General features: G+C 49.3%; 1 protein-coding gene across 2 annotated transcripts in view; it reads right to left on the reverse strand.

The window, feature by feature from the left end:
* The window catches only part of LCA5L (lebercilin LCA5 like), a 42,607-nt gene that overhangs the window by 19,518 nt on the left and 3,012 nt on the right, over positions 1–20,077 (reverse strand). The window contains exons 2-4 of one of the 2 annotated variants that reach the window (XM_045002494.1): positions 19,510–19,865; positions 16,644–17,158; positions 4,459–4,596 (exon numbers count right to left, since the gene is read on the reverse strand). In XM_045002494.1, coding sequence (XP_044858429.1) covers positions 4,459–4,596; positions 16,644–17,158; positions 19,510–19,846 — 990 coding nt within the window. In that variant the 5' untranslated portion in view covers positions 19,847–19,865. The remainder of the gene's footprint in view (positions 1–4,458; positions 4,597–16,643; positions 17,159–19,509; positions 19,866–20,077) is intronic. The other variant, XM_045002495.1, reaches the window with a different exon arrangement.

The raw sequence follows: 20,077 nt of genomic DNA on the forward strand, positions 1-20,077 counted from the left end.
ATTTGTGCTGCCTTGTAGAGTGTGAGGCTACATTAACAACAATGTGTTAACCCTTGAGGGCTCAGCCCAGTAGTGTAGCTAGGGTGGGAGCGGGGCAGTGGCTGCTCCCGCACTGAGCACAAGTGGTGCCTTTTTAATTTTACTCACCCAGGAGTGGGGAAAAAAAAAAAGGCGCCACCCGCTGCAGCACTTTTACTGATGGGGCAGCACTCTGGGTCTTTGGCAGCACTTTGGCGGCAGGCCCTTCACTCGCTCCGGGTGTCTTCGGCGGCACTGAGGCTTCATCGCCGAAGACCTGTGGAGCGAGTGAAGGTCCCACCGCCAAGGTGCCGCTAAAGACCTGGAGCGCTGCCCCATCAGTAAAAGTGCCGCAATGGGTGGTGCCTTTTTTTTCCTGCTCCCCCTCTTCCCTCCACCTGGCTACGCCACTGGCTCAGCCGAATGCTAGTTCATCATTTAGCAGCATTCCCTGGGAAATATCCCACCCTCTTCCACCTTTAACTTCACCACCTCAACCAAGCTTCACAATCATCATTGTATTAAATTGTTTGTTTAAAACTTATACTGTGTGTATATATATATATATATATATATATATATATATATATATATATATATATATATATATATATATTGTGGCAGAGCTCTGACCTTGCTCCCATGGGTCCTGCGCTTCTAGGCAGTTTTTGCTAGCCTCAGTGGCTCACTGTGACCCTCCACGTAGCCCTTCTCTCTCTAGGGCCAGGGTTACAGTCTACTGAGCCCTTTTCATCATAGGCTGCAAGGAGGTTGGTGAGAGAACTCCCGCAGTCTCTGTTCAGCTCCTGTCCTGACAGGGACCTGACTTTCCCTTCCAGGAGCTGTTCCTGTAGTGGTGGGTTGTGGGGAACCCGGGCCCGCCCTTTACTCCGGGTTCCAGTCCAGGGACCCTAATGGTAGCAGTTGTTGGCAGCCAACCTTTCGCTGCCAGAGTTGCTACATTTCCCTGGGCCACTTCCCCACATCTCTCCTGCTTCTCCCTTCTTCACCCTTACCTTAGGGCTCCTTTAACGATGTTTTAGGGTGTCTTCAGTAACCAGCCCTTCAGCCGCATTTCCTCTCCTCTGGCTCCCTGGCTCCCCTGCCTGACTGGAGTGAGCCCTTTTTATAGTATCAGCAGGGCCTTAATTAGAGTCAGGTGGTCACATTTACTGAATGGCCTCACCTGACTCTTTACAGCTTAATTAGAGTCAGGTGTTCTCATTAGCCTGGAGCAGCCCCTGCTCTGGTCAGTCAGGGAACAGAAAACTGTTAATCCAGTGGCCAGTATATCTGCCTTCTGCTATTCTGCTGTACCCAGCTGGCCTGGGTCTATCACATAATATATATTATATAGTTTTTTGTCTGGTGAAAAAAATTTCCCTGGAACCTAACCCCGCCATTTACATTAATTCTTATGGGGAAATTGGATTCGCTTAACATCGTTTCACTTAAAGTCGCATTTTTCAGGAACATAACTACAGCATTAAGCGAGGAGTTACTGTATTTCAGCACAGAAGTCAGGCTGATTGGCATGCCCAATTGCTGTTTGTGCTAAAGATCCAAGTTTTGTTCACCTAAAAACTTAAATACAGAAAATTGGGCATCGAAAATAGAGGCACAGAAAACAGTACCCACAATTTTAGAGGCCTTCTTCAATTAACAATTAAATGGAAATATTTCAGATAAGTGTTACGATAGAAATAGAAACTTAGTGCAAACAATCTGCATTTCAAAATAGCTTTTCATTAATGTGACACTGAGAGGTTTAAAGCTCATGGTCCTGCAATTGTTCCTCCTCCCCAGATCTGCACATGGAGGGGACCAACCTGTGAGGAGGGTGATCAATTCTTTGGGTCCATGGGTACCCCGTGAGCCTGTGATTCACCTGGGAATAGGACAGACATTGTATCCCACTCCTGTTCTGCTAAGTCCTCCCCCAGGATTCCTTGGGGGCTGCTGCAGCTAGGGGGAGTCCCTTATTGCAGTCATATTGCCAAAGAACAAGAGAGGTGCTGTTGGTGCAAAGCTGTATGGCTGCACGGTGCTTCTGTGCAGATGGTCCTGGCCTCTCATAGGTCCCCAGGGACAAAGGCACTGATTCCGTGGATTCTCTGGGGCTGGAGCACCCACTGGAAAAAAACAGTGGGTGCTCAGCACCCACCAGCAGTCCCACGGATCAGCTCCTCCTCCTCCCCCTCAGCACCTTCCAGCCTCCAGCAGCCCTGCTGATCAGCTCTTTCCCCTTCCTCCCAGCACCTCCCGCCTGTCGTGATCAGCTGTCCAGTGACATTCAGGAAGTGCTGTAGATGAGGGAGAGGAGTGGGGGCAGGAAGTGGCAGGGGGAGGGGGCAGAACGGGGATGAGAAGAGGTGAGGCGGGGTGGGGTGGGGTGGGGGTGGGAAGAGGCTGGGCAGGGGCAGGGTCTTTGGTGGAGTGGGGCAGGGCCTGGGGCAGAGAAGGGGTCCAGCACCCCCTGGGAAATCCCAAAGTCGGCATCTCTGCCCAGGGATATGCCAACACTGAAGCAGACTGCACAGCCTATTCCACTTCTAACTGAATGATGCGGGGGGAGGAATCTCACAATGGTTATTTTAGAGACTAGATCCCTCCTAGGGGTGTGGTTTCCACAGGAGTGGATAAACTGCATCACATTGTTGGCTCATATTCAGTTTGTGATCCACTATAACATCCAGATCCTTTCCTGCAGTACAACTGCCTAACTAGTTACTTCCCATTTTGTAGTTGTGCATTTGATTTTTCTTTCCTAAGTGCAGTACTTTGCATTTGTTTGTATTGAATTTCATTTTGCTGAATTCAGACCAATTCTCCAATTTGTCAAGATTGTATTGAATTCTAATCCTGTCCTCCAAAGTGCTTGCAACCCCTCCCAGCTTGGTGTCTGTGACATTACACTCCATATTCTTTATGGAAATATGCTTATGATATGGCTATGACATCACTGAGATGTACTTTATGCAAGATGGGTCTTGTAAGGTATCATTGGAAAAGTTATGATTTACTGAATGTGATTATCCAATTTGTATGCCTGTATCATTTCTGTATCTGAAATAGGAATATTGGCCATGTATCTGTGTTTCAAATGGGCTACTTTGGGTGTAACCCCCAACTAGCCCTTCAGTTACAACTATGAGAAAGCCAGACAGTGCTAATGACCCATTAGCAAAGACAATGGACTGTAAAAGCACTTAGTCTTCCTGTGGATGTTTGAGACAGCCTACGAGCAATGGCTGCCACAGCCATGCAGAGGCATGGGACCGAGTATCCTGGTTCTGGATATCCCACCTCCCCTTTTGGAATGCCAGTGTTTTTCCACTGGAAGACAAAGGGTTCCCGCCTTATACAAGAGCTATATAAGGCAGGGGAGTGACATCATTGTGGTTCTTCTCTGCCTCCCCACCGAAAGAGACACTGAAAAACACCTGGAACCAAGAACTGAACTCGGGGGAGAAGGGTAGATCTCAAGCTGGAAGGGTGTCTAGCTTGTGAGTAATAATACCTGAGGTCTCAAGCTGGAGACCAGTGCAGCTGCCTTTCAAGACTTTCTATATCTAGGGTGAGAAATTACTATTTAGTGAAACAACCTTAGCTTATGTGTTTTGTTTGCTTAATAATCTGCTTTGTTCTGTTTGCTATCTCTTTAACCACTTAAAATTCACCTTTTGTAGTTAATAAACTTATTTCTTGTTTATAATATAACCCCATTTGTGCAATTCATAATTGAGGTGTGGGGGGTAAGAGGTTGTGCATACCTTCCTCCACATTGAGGGAGGAGGCGGATTTCATAATATACTTTGGGTCTGCACTTCAAGAGAGGTGGACACCTGAGTGCTGGGGCAAGTCCCTTAAAATGAGTCTTCCCAGAGCTAATCTCAGTGTCTGTGTTGTTCTGCAGTTGGGTGTGGCCCTGCCTGTGTGTGTGCTGGAGGAGGCTTAAGAGCCTGGCTCAGCAAGACAGGTAAAAAGGGCGCCCAGGCTGGCAGAACAGGTGGGCTCAGTGGTATCTCAGCACATCAGGTGGCATCTTAAGGGGGGCAACCCGTCACAGTGTCATCTGCAAATTTTATAAGCATATTCTCCACTCCATTATCCAAGTCATTAACGAAAATGTTGAATAGGACTAGGCCTAGGACCGACCCCTGTGGAACCCCGATACAGTTGTAGCATAACATGCTGATCCAGATTCATCAAATGGTAACAGGCAGATATTGTCAATTGCATTTCTACTAGTTATTGATCTACTTCAGAGATGTAATTATAATTTAATTTATTTTACTTTTTGATATTTTTGCAGTGTATACATTTTGCATTACATATTCCTTAGTTATCTTATTTAAGAATATAATGAAGGTAACAGGAACATATAACGTAAGACGTGGCACTTTTATAAAAAAAAAACCTATTTTAAACCTTGGGTACCTTAATTTTTTGTTGAAGAGACTTAATTTCCATTTGCAAGTTCTTTGTGATTGTCCGAGCTGCTACAGTCTTTCTATTCTCAGCTGCCAATTGACGACTAAAGATGCTACTGTTCAACTTCAGCTGTTTTTCTAAGCCCTAGAAATATTATATATTTAACCATGTGGTATATTCACTGGAACTGCTGAAGAATTTCAATTCACATCAGGTTTAAAAATTAAGCAGAGTAACATAATGAAAAATGAAACTTCTAATAATCATATTCTACTGTAAATAAAATCTGAAATTAGAAGTTTGTAATAAAACAAAAATGCAGTGTCTCCATTTACATCTAAAATTAATAAAAGCTGGTTTCAAAACAAAGTTTACCAAACAAAATCAATATATAGGTATTCAAAAAATAAAAATAAGTCAATATACTAAATTCCTGATGTGTTATCCAATACAGTCTTTTTTGGGGGGATCATCAGGACCTGATTCTCATTTACATTAAGGCCCCTTTACACCACTCTGGCAGTATAAATGAGAATCAGGTCGGGTATCATTTAGAACCCAGAGGATAAACTGTAATTGCAATGCACTGTGTCGGTATCAAAGTTATAAGCTAAGCACCAAATCCTGCAAAGTCTCCATGAGCAAGACTTTCTACTGACTCAGTGGGGGTTTAACAAATAAACAGCTTTCAGAATGGCAGCTGAGTTCAGTTATTCTTTTGATAGAGTAGAAATGAATTTCTGGAGGGTAAATGGAAGACTTCACTGTTATAAGATTTTATTAAAAATCAGAGATGGAGGCTTTCCCCATAAAGACAATGAGAGTCAAGAAGTATGAGACATTAAAGGCACGGAAGCCTCTTTATTTTCTCTCATCCTATGCCTGTATTACACTCTCTCGGGGACATTATTTTTAACAGTTCTGGTCTACATCTAAGTTGGAAGGAGTAAAAGTAAGGATATGCATGAAGCACTTTAGGCACCTAAACTCCAGAGTTAGGCTCCTAAATCCCCATGTGTGGCAGCACTGCAATCCACTAAACTTCTGCTTGGCTGCTGCCTAACCCTGTAGGCACCTAAACTCACTCGGCGCTTAACTTTCCACTGTAAAAGTTCCCTAGGCACCTAAGTTTTAGACTCTGGGATATGCCCACCACTGCCCCACTCTGGGAGTCCAGATGGCTCCCTCCCACCTAAGTCCAGAGTGATTAATGAACTGGGGGAAGATAGGCATTGGGCTGCCTAAATGGGGCTTGATCCAGTAGGTGCCTTCCCTTCCAGATTGGGTCCGATTCAAAATCCAGCTGGAAGAGGAAGGAGTGGTGTCCACCTTATAACTTTTAATCCAGTGGTTAGAACACTCACCTGGGATGTGGGAAATACAGGTTCAATTCCCCACTCTCTGACAGAGGGTGAGAACAGACTTGAGCAGGGGAATCTCCTATTTCTTAGGAGGGTTCTCTAAGCACTGAACCAGAGGATATTATTATGTGGGGCTTCCTCAATCTCTCCCGCTGAAGCTGTTCCTTTGTGGATAAATAATGGAGTGAATGGAGGAGGGGTTACTGGACTTGGGGTCTCCTATGTGTGTGCTCTAACCACCAGCCTACAAAGTCATGGAATCATAGAATATTAGGGTTGGAAGAGACCTCAGGAGGTCATCTAGTCCAATCCCCTGCTCAAAGCAGGACCAACACCAACTAAATAATCCCAGCCAGGGTTTTGTCAAACGAGGCCTTAAAAACTTCTAAGGATGGAGATTCTACCACTACCCTAGGTAACTCATTCCAGTGGTTCACCACCCTCTTAGTGAAATAGTGTTTCCTAATGTCCAAACTAGACCTCCCACACTGAAACTTGAGACCATTGCTTCTTGTTCTGTCATCTGCCACCACTGAGAACAGCTTAGCTCCACCCTCTTTGGAACCCCCTTGCTATCAAATCCCCCCTCACTCTTCTCTTCTGCAGACTAAATAACCCCAGTTCCCTCAGCTTCTCCTAGTAAGTCATGTGCCCCAGCACCCTAATCATTTTCGTTGCCCTCCACTGAACTCTCTCCAATCTGTCCACATCCCTTCTGTAGTGGGGGGACCAAAACTGGACACAATACTCCAGGTGTGGCCTCACCAGTGCTGAATAGTGCTGAATAGAGGGGAATAATCACTTCCCTCAATCTGCTGGCAATGCTCCTACTAATATAGCCCAATATGCTGTTGGCCTTCTTGGCAACAAGGGCACACTGCTGACTCATATCCAGCTTCTCGTCCACTGTAATCCCCAGGTCCTTTTCTGCAGAACTGCTGCTTAGCCAGTCGGTCCCCAGCCTGTAGCAGTGCATGGGATTTTTCCTTCCTAAGTGCAGGATTCTGCACTTGTCCTTGTTGAACCTCATCAGATTTCTTTTGGCCCAATCCTCCAATTTGTCTAGATCACTCTGGACCCTATTCCTACCCCCCAGTGTATCCAGCTTAGTGTCATCTGTGAACTTGCTGAGGCTGCAATTCATCCCATTATCCAGATCATTAATAAAGATGTTAAACAAAACTGGCCCCAGGACCGACCCCTGGGGCACTCTGCTTGATATCGGCTGCCAACTAGACATTGAGCCGTTGATCACTACCTGTTGAGCCCGACGATCTAGCCAGCTTTCTATCCACCTTATAGTCCATTCATCCAATCCATACTTCTTTAACATGCTGGCAAGAACACTGTGGGAGACCGTATCAAAAGCTTTGCTAAAGTCAAGATATATCACATCCACTGCTTTCCCCTCATCCACAGAGCCAGTTATCTCATCAAAGAAGGCAATCAGGTTGGTCAGACATGACTTGCCCTTGGTGAGTCCATGTTGACTGTTCCTGATTACCTTCTGAACTCCTCCAAGTGCTTCAAAATGGATTCCTTGAGGACCTGCTCCATGATTTTTCCGAGGACTGAAGTGAGGCTGATCGATCTGTAGTTCCCCAGGTTCTCTTTCTCCCCTTTTTAAAATATGGGTACTATATTTGCCTTTTTCCAGTCACCTGGGACCTCCCTCAATCACCATGAATTTTCAAAGATAATGGCCAATGGCTCTGCAATCACATCAGCCAACTCCCTCAGCATCCTTGGATGCATTAGATCTGGACCAGGGCTGGCTCCAGACCCCAGCGCGCCAAGCGTGCTTGGGGCGGCATTTTGCCGGCAGGGCGGCAGGCGGCTCCGGCGGACCTTCCGCAGTCATGTCTGCGGGAGGTCCACCAGAGCCGCGGGACCAGGCGACCTCCCGCCCTCCCAGCGCACCCTCCGCAGGCACGTCTGCAAGAGGTCCCCCGGAGCCGCGGGACCAGCAGCACGCCCCCTGCGGCATGCCGCCCTGCTTGGGGCGGCCAAATTCCTAGAGCCGCCCCTGATCTGGACCCATGAACTTGTGCATGTCCAGCTTTTCAGAAGAGTCCTTAACCTGTTCTTTCACCAATGAGGGCGGCTCACTTCCTCCCCATACTGTGTTTCCCACTGCAGCAGTCTGGGAGCTGACCTTGTCTGTGAAGACTGAGGCAAAAAGAGCATTGAGTATTTCAGCTTTTTCCATATCATCTGTCACTAGGTTGCCTCCCTCATTCAGTAAGGGTCCCACACTTTCCCTGACCTTCGTCTTGTTGCTAACATACCTGTAGAAACCCTTCTTGTTACCCTTTACATCCCTTGCTAGCTGCAACTCCAATCATGCCTTGACCTTCCTGATTACACCCCTGCATGCTCTAGCAATATTTTTATACTCCCCCCAGTCATCTGTCCAAATTTCCACTTCTTGTAAGCTTCCTTTTTGAGTTTAAGCTCACCAAAGATTTCACTGTTAAGCCAAGCTGGTTGCATGCCATATTTGCTATTCTTTCTGCACATCGGGATGGTTTGTTCCTGTGCCCTCAATAAGGCTTCTTTAAAATACAGCCAGCTCCGTTGGACTCCTTTCTCCCTCATATTAGCCTCCCAGGGGATCCTGCCAATTAGTTCCCTAAAGAACAGTGAGTCAGAGTCATTCTCACTCACTCTCTCTCTGACCCAATGATTGCTCCAGTGTGTGGTGTGTGTGTGCGTGTGTGTGTTAGGGCACCGATATGGGAGATCCCAGGTCCATTCACTCTTTCATTATTTAATCCACAGTGGAACAGCTTCAAAGGAGAGATTGAGGGAGCCCCACATCAGAATATCCCACGGCTCAGTAGTTAATAGCACAAGGTGAGTGTTCTAAGCACAGAGCTAAAGTTACATGGTGAGTACCACCACCACCTTCTACTCCTCCGGTGGCCATTTTGTGTGGTGTGAGACAGGCGCACAACTCATTCCTTCAAGAAGGGCCTAGGTCACCTGACATTAGGTGCCTGGTTCCCATTTCTGGATCACTAAACAGACCTAGGCGCCTCCCTGAAGCCCAGATTTAGGTGCCTACCTCAGAGAGAGATTGGGGCGCAGCAAACACTCCTCTCATCAGCATCTCCCATTGGCTAGCTTAGATGGCTCCCTGCCTAGTGTGTTGGCTTTCTAAGTTGCCTATCTCTCCCCATTCATTGTATAGGAGCCTAGGCACCAAATTCAGGCTTTGTGAATCACAGTGTTTATTCTGTGATTTTCTAGGTGCCTAAAAGTTGGCATTGTGATGCTTGCTGTTCTTCTTCGAGTGATTGCTCCTATGCATTCCAGTCAGGTGTGCACGCCGTGCGTGCACGGCTCTTCGGAACTTTTTTACCCTAGCAACTCCGGCGGGCCGGCTGGCGCCCCCTGGAGTGGCACCGCTATGGCACCTGTTATATACCCCAGCCGGCCCGTCCGCTCCTCAGTTCCTTCTTACCGCCCGTGACGGCCAGTTGGAACTGTGGAGTGCTCTCTGTCCTCCACCACCCTAGCTCTCGCTACTGTTCTCTGTATATAGTTCGTTTAGTACTTAGTGTAAATAGTTTTTGATAGTTAGTTAGTTAGGTTTAGGATAAGGTTAAGGGGGGTATCCCCTCCCTTTCCTCCCCCGGTGCGGGCTCATGCCCAAGGCACCGGGCTTTAAGCCCTGCGCATCTTGCCAGAGGCCTATGCCAATCGGGGACCCGCACGACGCCTGCCTCCGTTGCCTGGGAGAAGGTCACCGACCAGATAAGTGTTCCATCTGTTCCGCCTTTAAGCCGCGAACTCGTAAGGAGCAGGACATTTGATTGAAACAGCTCCTAATGGAGGCGTCGCTCCAGCCCCCGGCACCATCCGCGCCGGCACCGAGAACTTCATCAGTGCAGAGCACACCGGCGGCCCCAAGCCGCTCCGGCACCGCGGCTCCGCAGCCTCAGCCAGCGGCTCCGAAGACCCAGCACCGCTCGCTCTCGCCTTCTAAGAAGCGCAAGCTGGAGAAGGCGATTGCTAAGGCCCGTGCTGAGGACTCAGCGAAGACGATTGCGCCACCTGCGGCCCCCGCGGTGGCCGTGCACAAGACGTGCACCGGGCCGTTGACTCCGGTGCCACAAGGGCCGTCGAGTCCGGCACCGCCACGCTCCCCGGCACCGACCGTGGTCGAGCCCCGGCTGCCATCTACGCCGGAGACATTCTCCTCGGCGCGCGAGCTTATACAGCTCATAGAGGCACCGAGCCTCCGGCCCCCGGCACCGCCGGTGCGGGCTGTCGTGTCGGCAAGAAAGCCGGCCATGATGATCCGGCCGCCCACTCCGGACAGACGGCACAGACGACGCTCCCGGTCCCGGTCACGTTCCCGGTCCCACCGCAGATCACCGTCCTGTTGCTCGCGATCTCGGCACCGCTTGCCATCGCGGTACCGGTCGCCGTCTCGACGTCGGTCGCAGTCCCGGTACCGTTCATCATCGTGGTACCGGTCGCACTCCCGGCGTCGCACCAGGTCCCGATCGCCGTCACATCGGCACCGACGGAGGTCTCCGTCCCGGCACCGTTCCCGGCACCGCGACTCGCGCAGCCGCTCCCAGCACCGTAGGTCCGGATCCCGGTCGAGCTCCCGGCACCGGTCGAGCTCCCGGCACCGCGGCAGACGTTGGTCTCGGTCACCATCCCGGTACCGTGAAGACCAGCACCGATCCTCGGCACCGTCCGGGGCCGGACTGCCTCAGTCGACGGCGCAATCCATCAGCGCCTCGGCACCGCCGTGGCCATCCTGCCTTGCGTCGGTCGCCTCCGCGGCGGACAGCAATGGACACCTACCGCCTACCCCACACGGGCAACCTCAGGGGGCACAGCAGTGGGGATTCTGGGTGCCATGGGCCCAGTATGAGTCTCAGGGGGGGCCGTTGCCCCCAAGAGCCCCTGCCTCCGAGCGCAGGGTACCAGAGGCGACTGTTAGCCAACCGCCCTCTTCACCACCACGCGAGCCTGACCGCGAGAGGACCATGCAGCCCGACCCAGCCGACGAACAGTCCGCAGGTCCTTCGACGGAGGTCGTCGTCCAGGGCTTGTCCTCGTCGTCCTCACCGGACGAGGCGGTGGCCGGAGCTTCTACCAAGGAGCCTCCGCCAATAGACCTGAAGGCTCACCAAGACCTGCTTCGCCGCGTGGCGACGGCCATGGCTCTTCCCGTGGCGGAGGTTCAGGAGGACGAGGACCCTATCACAAATGTCGTCGGAGCGGAGGCTCCAGTGCGAGTGGCGTTACCGTTCGTACGGACAATACAAAAGAACGCCACCACACTCTGGCAGACGCCGGCGTCCATCCCTCCTACGGCTCGTGGGGTCGAGCGCAAATATTCAGTCCCCCCCACGGGCTACGAGTATCTCTATACTCACCCAACCCCGGACTCGTTGGTCGTTCAGTCGGTCAACGACAGGGAGAGGCATGGTCAACCTGCCCCTGCGCCTAAGTCGAAGGACGCGCGGCGAATGGACCTGTTAGGCCGCAAGGTCTACTCGGCTGGCGGCCTGCAAATGCGCATCGCCAACCAGATGGTCCTCCTCGCCAGGTACGCCTATGACATCATGGCGTCCCTGGCGAAGTTTACAGAGCTCCTGCCAACAGCCTCCCGCCAGGAGTTCTCGGCGATGTTGGACGAGGGGAAGAAATCGTCCAGGTCCTCCATCACGGCCGCCCTTGACGCCGCGGATTCGGGAGCTCGGACCTTAGCCTCCGGCATGACGATGCGCCGCATCTCCTGGCTGCAGTCCTCCACCCTGCCGCCGGAGGTGCAGTATACGTTACAGGACCTGCCTTTTGACACCCAGGGTCTCTTCTCTGAGAAGACTGATACCCGGATTCAGACCCTGAAGGACGGTCGCATTGCCATCCGCACCCTCGGGATGCACACGCCGGCTCCACAGCGCAGGTCCTTCCGGCAGCAACCCCCGCCGGTCCTTCCATCAACAACGCTACCGCCCGTACAATAGCAGGCGACCGGGCCCAAATCGCCGTCGTCCTTCCGGCAACAGGCGTAACCAGGGCCAGGCCTCTTCCAAGGCCCCTCAGGGGTCCAAGCAGGCCTTTTGATGGGACGCACGAGGACGGCCCATCACTCTCCCTACCGGATCCTGCCCTTCTCTTCCACAACCGCCTCTCCTATTTATTTTCGGTGTGGTCCCAAATAACAACGGACAACTGGGTGCTTCAAACAGTCCAGTCAGGATACCGCCTTCAATTTGTTTCGCCCCCACCTTCCCACCCACCCTCCTTGTCCCTCTTCAGGGACCCCTCTCACGAGCAAGTCCTCTTACAAGAGGTCCAGACTCTGTTGAGCGTGGGTGCCATAAAAGCAGTGCCTCAAGACAGGCGGGGCAGGGGATTCTATTCCCGATATTTTCTCATCCCCAAAGCGAAAGGAGGGCTACGTCCTATCCTGGACCTTCGAGAGCTGAACAAATACCTGCTCAAGCCCAAGTTTCGCATGGTCACCCTGGGGACCATCATTCCCTCTCTGGATCCGGGAGACTGGTTTGCCGCCCTCGACATGAAGGACGCCTACTTCCATGTCGCAATCTATCCTCCTCATCGATGTTACCTCCGTTTTGTGGTCAACAACGCCCACTACCAGTTCGCCGTGTTACCATTCGGGCTCTCCACCGCACCGAGGGTGTTTACCAAATGCATGGCAGTGGTTGCCGCAGCCCTCCGCCGTCGTCAGATACATGTCTACCCGTATCTCGACGACTGGCTTGTTCGCGGACAGTCTCGACGGCTGGTAATGGACCAGTTGACAGAAATCCTGTCCCTCTTCCAGCGACTCGGTCTTCTCATCAACGCCGAGAAGTCCACCTTGATTCCGTCGCAGCGGATGGAGTTCATTGGAGCGGTCCTCGACTCCTCGTTGGCCCACGCCTGCCTGCCGCGTTCTCGACACCAAACAATGGTCTCCTTCATCCGGGACCTCGTCACCTTCCCGACCACGACGGTGCGATCCTGCCTCCGCCTCCTGGGCCACATGGCATCCTGTACGTATGTCACCGCGTATGCGCGGCTCCACCTGCGCACGTCCCAGGCCTGGCTGGCGACAGTGTATCGGCCGCATCGAGATCCTATCGATATGGTGGTCACAGTCTCCAGGCCAACCCTCGAGTCCCTCAACTGGTGGCTAGACCCGGAGGTTGTCTGTGCGGGAGTACTGTTCCACCCTCCTCGCCCGTCCGCCACTCTGACCACGGATGCCTCAGCGCTCGGTTGGGGAGCTCACCTGGGCGACCTTCACACCCAGGGCCTGTGGTCGCCCCAGGAGCTCGCTCTGCACATCAATGTCCGCGAACTGCGAGCGATCCATTTGGCCTGTCAAACCTTCCGCACCCACCTCCAGGGCCGCTGTGTGACAGTGTTCACGGACAATACAACAGCAATGTTCTACGTGAACAAGCAGGGCGGTGCCCGCTCCTCCCTCCTCTGCAAGGAAGCGATGCTCCTGTGGGACTTCTGCGTGACCCACTCCATTCACCTGGAAGCGTCCTTTCTTCCGGGAGTGCAGAACACGCTGGCCGACCATCTCAGCAGGTCATTCCTCTCCCACGAGTGGTCTCTCCGTCCCGACGTCGTGCACACAATCTTCCGCAGGTGGGGGTTTCCCCGGATAGACCTATTCGCCTCCAAGGCAAACAGAAAGTGCCACCTGTTCTGCTCGTTCCGGGGTCACTCGCCGGGGTCCCTGTCGGATGCCTTCCTGTATTCCTGGAAGACTCACCTCCTCTACGCCTTCCCTCCGTTCCCACTCGTGCACAGAGTGCTACAGAAGCTTCGGAGGGACAGAGCCACCGTCATACTCGTGGCTCCGGCCTGGCCGAGGCAACATTGGTACACCCTGCTGCTCGAGCTCTCCGTTCGGGATCCTCTCCCCCTTCCGTTATGGCCGGACCTCATCACCCAGGACTTCGGCAGACTCCGCCATCCAAACCTGCAGTCCCTCCATCTTACAGCCTGGTACCTGCGTGGTTGACCCACACAGAGAGGGACTGTTCGGCGGCGGTGCAGCAAGTCCTGCTTGAGAGCAGAAAGCCTTCCACTCGCTCCACCTACCTTGCGAAGTGGAAGCGATTCGCACTCTGGTGTGATAGCCGAGAACTCAATCCATTCGTAGTACCTGTCCCTACCATCCTGGACTACCTCTGGTACCTTAAGGAGCAAGGTCTTGCGGTCTCCTCCTTGAGGGTGCACCTGGCAGCTGTGTCCGCCTTTCGCCCATCTGTGGAAGGTTGCTCCATCTTCTCCAACCAGATGGTTTCCCGCTTCCTTAAAGGCCTCGACCACCTGTACCCGCCGGTGCGGCGTCCTGCCCCGACCTGGGATTTGAACCTCGTCCTGACCAAACTCATGGGACCGCCCTTCGAGCCTATGGCCACGTGCTCCCTGCTCTACCTCTCCTGGAAGACAGCCTTCCTCGTCGCCATTACATCGGCGAGACGAGTCTCTGAGCTCCGTGCTCTAACAGTGGGTCCACCCTACACTGTCTTCCATGGAGACAAGGTGCAGCTTCGACCGCATCCGGCCTTCCTCCCTAAGGTGGTCTTGGCCTTCCACCTGAACCAGGAGATCTTCCTCCCGGTCTTCTTCCCGAAGCCGCATGCCTCACCTCGGGAGCAACAGCTTCACACTCTCGACGTCCGCAGGGCGCTCGCTTTTTACATCGAGCGGACGAAGCCCTTCCGGCGTTCGACCCAGCTGTTTATAGCAGTCACCGACCGCATGAAGGGCGAGCCGGTCTCCTCGCAGCCGATTTCCTCATGGGTCACAGCTTGCATTCGGACATGCTACGAGCTTGCTCGCGTGCCACCATGCCGCCTCACTGCTCACTCGACGAGAGCGCACGCCTCGTCCGCCGCCTTCCTGGCCCATGTTCCCATCCAGGACATCTGTAGAGCGGCCACCTGGTCTTCAGTCCACACCTTCGCCTCCCACTACGCGTTGGTGCAGCAGTCTCGAGACGACGCAGCCTTCGGCTCCGCGGTATTACACTCCGCCACGTCTCACTCCGACCCCACCGCCTAGGTAAGGCTTGGGAATCACCTGACTGGAATGCATAGGAGCAATCACTCGAAGAAGAAGAGACGGTTACTCACCGTAGTAACTGTTGTTCTTCGAGATGTGTTGCTCCTATCCATTCCAGACCCGCCCTCCTTCCCCACTGTCGGAGTAGCCGGCAAGAAGGAACTGAGGAGCGGACGGCCCGGCTGGGGTATATAACAGGCGCCATAGTGGCGCCACTCCAGGGGGCGCCAGCCGGCCCACCGGAGTTGCTAGGGTAAAAAAGTTCCGAAGAGCCGTGCACGCGCGGCGCGCACACCTGACTGGAATGGATAGGAGCAACACATCTCGAAGAACAACAGTTACTACGGTGAGTAACCGTCTCTTTCAACCCCTAAGTCCCTGGGAACACTGCAAAGGCAGTATGCCCAACCCTTGGGGGTAAGGAAGGAACATTCTCCATAGCTCTCTAGCAGCCTCCTACAAAGCAGTATTAATGAGCTTCAGAAAGAACAATATACAACCAGGGGCAGCTCTAGGCATTTTGCCGCCCTAAGCATGGCAGGCAGGCGGCCTTCGGCGGCTTGCCTGCGGGAGGTCCCTGGTCCGCGGATTCGGCAGACCTCCCACAGGCATGCCTGCGGGAAGTCCTCGAAGCCACGGGACCAGCGGACCCTCCGCAGGCAAGCCGCCGAAGGTAGCCTGCCTGCTGCCCTCGTGGCGCCCGCAGAGTGCCCCCCGCGGCTTGCTGCCCCAAGCACGCACTTGGCATCCTGGGGCCTGGAGCCACCCGTGTAAATAACCCTCTCCATTGGAGACAGGTTGCTGTAGTGCAGAGGGGTAGAGGCATTAAAGGTGGGCAGATGGGATTGTGTTAGCTCTGAGGTAGGTTTTAGGGGATCGCCACACCCAGAAATAAGGGGGAAATAGTGTTATGAATTTATGAGGCAATTGTTCTTGTATTCTTCCCAATGGCTACTTGCCCAATTCTCATTTTACTGAATATATTATTATTTCTTTGTGCTTCTCCTCCCTCCATTTCCTTCTGGAAGAATATTGCATCCTAACAAGGGTGCTGTCTATTCAAATGTTGGCAACAGTTGTTTTTATTAGTTTTGGTCAAACACCCTTAGATATCACAATGGTGGTCACAATATAAATTAATTAAATATTAACTCTGCCCAAAAAAACCCTTGAAATAAATAATATTAGTACTTATATTGTACATTTCATACAAGAATTTCAAAGTACTTTATATATATTCATTAATAAAGCCTCACATCACCCTCCTTTAAAACTGTTCATCCTTTTAACAGATGAATAACCTAAAGCTCAAATAAATTCCATCTTTTGCCCAAGGTCACATATCAAACCAGTGGTAGAGCTAACACTAGGATTCCCGACTCATGTTTAATTCACTAGTCAACAGCTGCAATATGTTTGACTACACCTGTACTAAGGAGTGAATGGGAGACTGGAGACAGCTCTCCAGTAGTATGTCATATTTTTAAAGGTAATAAGGCAACAGTTTGACTAATCTTTATTTCCAAATTTAATCCACTGATACGTTTTTGCAAGATTTTATTAAAGTTATCGGTAATTCATTCATAATATCACTAAACTTTGGAAAGCTTTGGATTAAAACAAATGGATCTGAATTTCTGTATTGTTAGATTGCACTATAAATATTCATTTTATATGCATTGATTAATAATCTTGCATTATTCTTTCACAAAAATATTTCCTATTATAGTTCTAAAAATACAAGGACATGCTCCATATTACCTGTATTCTCTTATCATTGGCTTCCATTTTTTCTGTAAGGATTGATAATCTATGAGTAAGTTCCCCTCTCTCTGCAAGATTCGTGTCTTCTGAAAGTTTCTGCAATACTTGCAAGGAATCTTTAGTCTTTAACAGCTCTGCTTCAACTTCTCTGAGCTTCCTGGATGTATTTCGTTCCTGTTCCTGAGACTTCCTAAGGAGTCCCCTTAGAGTTCTTACCTCACTATAATGTTTTGCTATAAGATCAGGCAAGTTATTCTCCGCATTTTCATATTTACCTATTGCTTTCAAGTGCCGATACTGAAGCTGTTTCAGAAGCTGGTTTTCTAAGTTTGATGCTTCTAGTTTATGCTGGAGGTCAGACAGTTCATTTTTCAGCTCTTTAATTTTGTGAAGTCTTGCAGATAATATACGTTGAGCCGTAGCATCTTTTTTCTGGGAAACCATATTATTCTGAGTACTTAAAAATGAAATATTCTGGAATTGCATCTTCTTAGGTGGCAACTTCTTGCCTCCTGCATTCAGACCAAAACAAACTAATAGTGACTTACATATCATTTAATGGTACAGAAAGCAAAATCAGTACTATCTTTACTCATAACTAGTTATCCTAAGCTACTTAAAGGCAGTATGTATGGCAGTGTCCAAAATCTGTACTAAAATTTCACTGTTCAAATATTTTGTGCTGATACATCTATAGCATGGATTTTTCCTGGCAGTATTTGGCCACAACTAAAGCCAGGTCCTTATGAGGGCCAAAGGTTCCCTCACTTCCTCATTCTATTGATCACTATCTTCCCCCAGGAACCATCTTCACTCTAGATAGCCTTAGTGCTAATATTCCAGCAACAGCTTTCTCTGAGACAAATGAGGCTTTCTCTGAGGCTGGTAGGATGTGCTTACAGAACAGTCTCCCCAATGCCACCTGAAACAAAGTTTGTCTCTCAGTAATTCATTGAAGTCAATGTGTGCTTTGTCAGAGGATTGGGTTGTATGAGCCTGATCCAATTCCCTATGGAAAGACTCCCAATGACTTCAGTGGAGTTAGATAAGGCCCTAGATTAGGAAAATTCAATTCATGATGAAGAAGGAAGAAAACAATAACTTACTGCAAACATTCAGAAAACAAAGTGATTGTAACAGTACACACCCTAACAAATCTGCATCTAGGAATTCTATACACAACTGTATCACTTTCAAACCATCTTTTGATTTGAACTAAATAAAAAATAGCTTATAAACACAAATGTAGTGTTGTTTAAATTATCAGACATTTAGAATATACAGTTTTCCATTTTATATACCATATTTGATAAATATTCTTGACAACCTGAAATTCTAAGGGTACCACTGCTAAGCATCAATGTCCCTTTCTGAAGTATAACTGAAAATTTAAAGGGTTGGGACTGTAAGTCTGACTGTTTTCCTTGCTTTTATGCATAAATTCAATTTCATAGCAGCTCTAAGGCATTCCAGGAAGTACATTGCTAGATAATTAGTATTATAATTTATATAGCACCCAAAATCTCCTTGCCATTTTAAAGATAAAATGTGTATTCAGGGTCCCTGCCTTAAAGAGCTGGTAATCTAGAGCCAGGTCCCTTTTTTAAAGAATATCAGGGTTGGAAGGGACCTCAGGAGGTCATCTAGTCCAACCTGCTGCTTGAAGCAGATTTTTGCCCCAGATTTCTAAATGGCCCTCTCAAGGATTGAGCTCATAATGCTGTATTTAGCAGGCCAATGCTCAAACCACTGAGCTATCTCTCCCCTGGGAGTGCTGGCTATGAACTATTTACAAGAGCAGGCTCTAAGCAGAAAACATAGATTCACAGATTCATAGATTCCAAGGCCAGAAGGGATGATTGTGATCTTCTAGTCTGACCTCCTGTGTAACACAGGCCACATAACTTCCCCCAAAATAATTCCTAGAGCATAGCTTTTAGAAAAATATCCAGTCTTGATTCTAAAATTACCAGTGGTGGAAAATCCACCAAAATCCTTGGTAAAGTATTCCAATGATTAATTACCCTCACTGTTAAAAAATACACCTTGTTTCCAGCCTGAATTTGTCTAGCTTTAACTTCCAGACACTGGATTATGTTACAGATGAAGGCTGGGGATGGGATTATGCAAACAAGTGATTACACAGTGAAGTTAGCTGGTGTTTCGTTAATTCCATGATTTTTTACTATAGAGTTTTCTAGTTTTATTTATTTTCTGCAGCCTTTTGAGGAAAAGACTAGGTTTTACAGGTCTTTTGGAAGAAGTATCTCAAAAGGAGGGGCTTGAAGGCGAAGCGAGTAGAGACATGATGGATGAGGTCATGGGAGTTGGGAATTCCAGTTGTACGGGGCTGCATGGAAGAAGGCCCAAAGGGTATGTCTACATTGCAATAAAAGACCCATGGCTGACCCATGTCAGCTGACTCAGGATCACAGGGTTAGGCCTGCGGGGCTATAAAATTGCAATGTAGATGTTCAGGCTCAGGCTGGACAAGTTTTTGGGACCCTGCAAGGGTCTTGGACAGGGGTGGGAGTTGGCACCTGAGTTTTACAGTCACTTTGTGCACTTGAATGGTGAGAATTAAGGAAATCCATTTCTAGACATGAAAGTAAAAATGTGGGCTTGATGGGGGATATTTTCTTTATTGTTAGTGTTTTGTATAATATGGCTAATTCAATATTATATTGGCTGACAAATGAGACTGAAATAGACCTAAAGCAAAAATTTATTTTTATTTTATGTGACATATTAAGACAAAAACTGTCAAGAAGCAGGGATAGTACCAATCTTCCTGTGTATATTATTTGGCTATTGTCAAACATCTAATTTATTAGTGGGGAAACAAGAACAATTTTCTTTTTACCTTTTGGCTGACCATTTTTCTTATTTTTCTTCTTCTGTAGTTTCTTCTCTTTGGTTCCTGACAGTTCTAAATAATTGCTATTGCCAGCTGATTCAGAATAGTCAGTGAGAAAATCATCAGAATAGTTAACATGAGAACTTTCACTTTCACATTCTCTACTGCACCTACTATAATCATTAATTCTGCTACTACTGCTGCTTCTGGTGCTCTTACTGGTCCTAGGAGATTCATTACTGCCTTTGCTTCTTGTGTAGCTTTCTGACTTACTATCTTCTGGCACTATAATACGGAGGAAACAGTCATCTAGGGCCATCATTGTGTTGCTAGTAGAGGACATCGTAAATGGGTTCCATCACCTATCAGGAGTGGAATGTTTATCAGTTTATACATATAAACATGAAAAAACATAATATTTATTTGCCTGTTCAAAAGTATATTTTCTCCTTAAGTCTAATAGAAACAGACAATTGTGTGGTTGAAATAAGGCAATAATTTAGGGCTCATCTTCACTGCAAAAATAAGTTCAAGTTAGAGTTGCCAACTTTGTAATATTTAAAAAACGGACACT

The sequence above is a fragment of the Mauremys mutica genome, chromosome 1 (assembly GCF_020497125.1).
Source record: "Mauremys mutica isolate MM-2020 ecotype Southern chromosome 1, ASM2049712v1, whole genome shotgun sequence".
Lineage (NCBI taxonomy): Eukaryota > Metazoa > Chordata > Testudines > Geoemydidae > Mauremys > Mauremys mutica.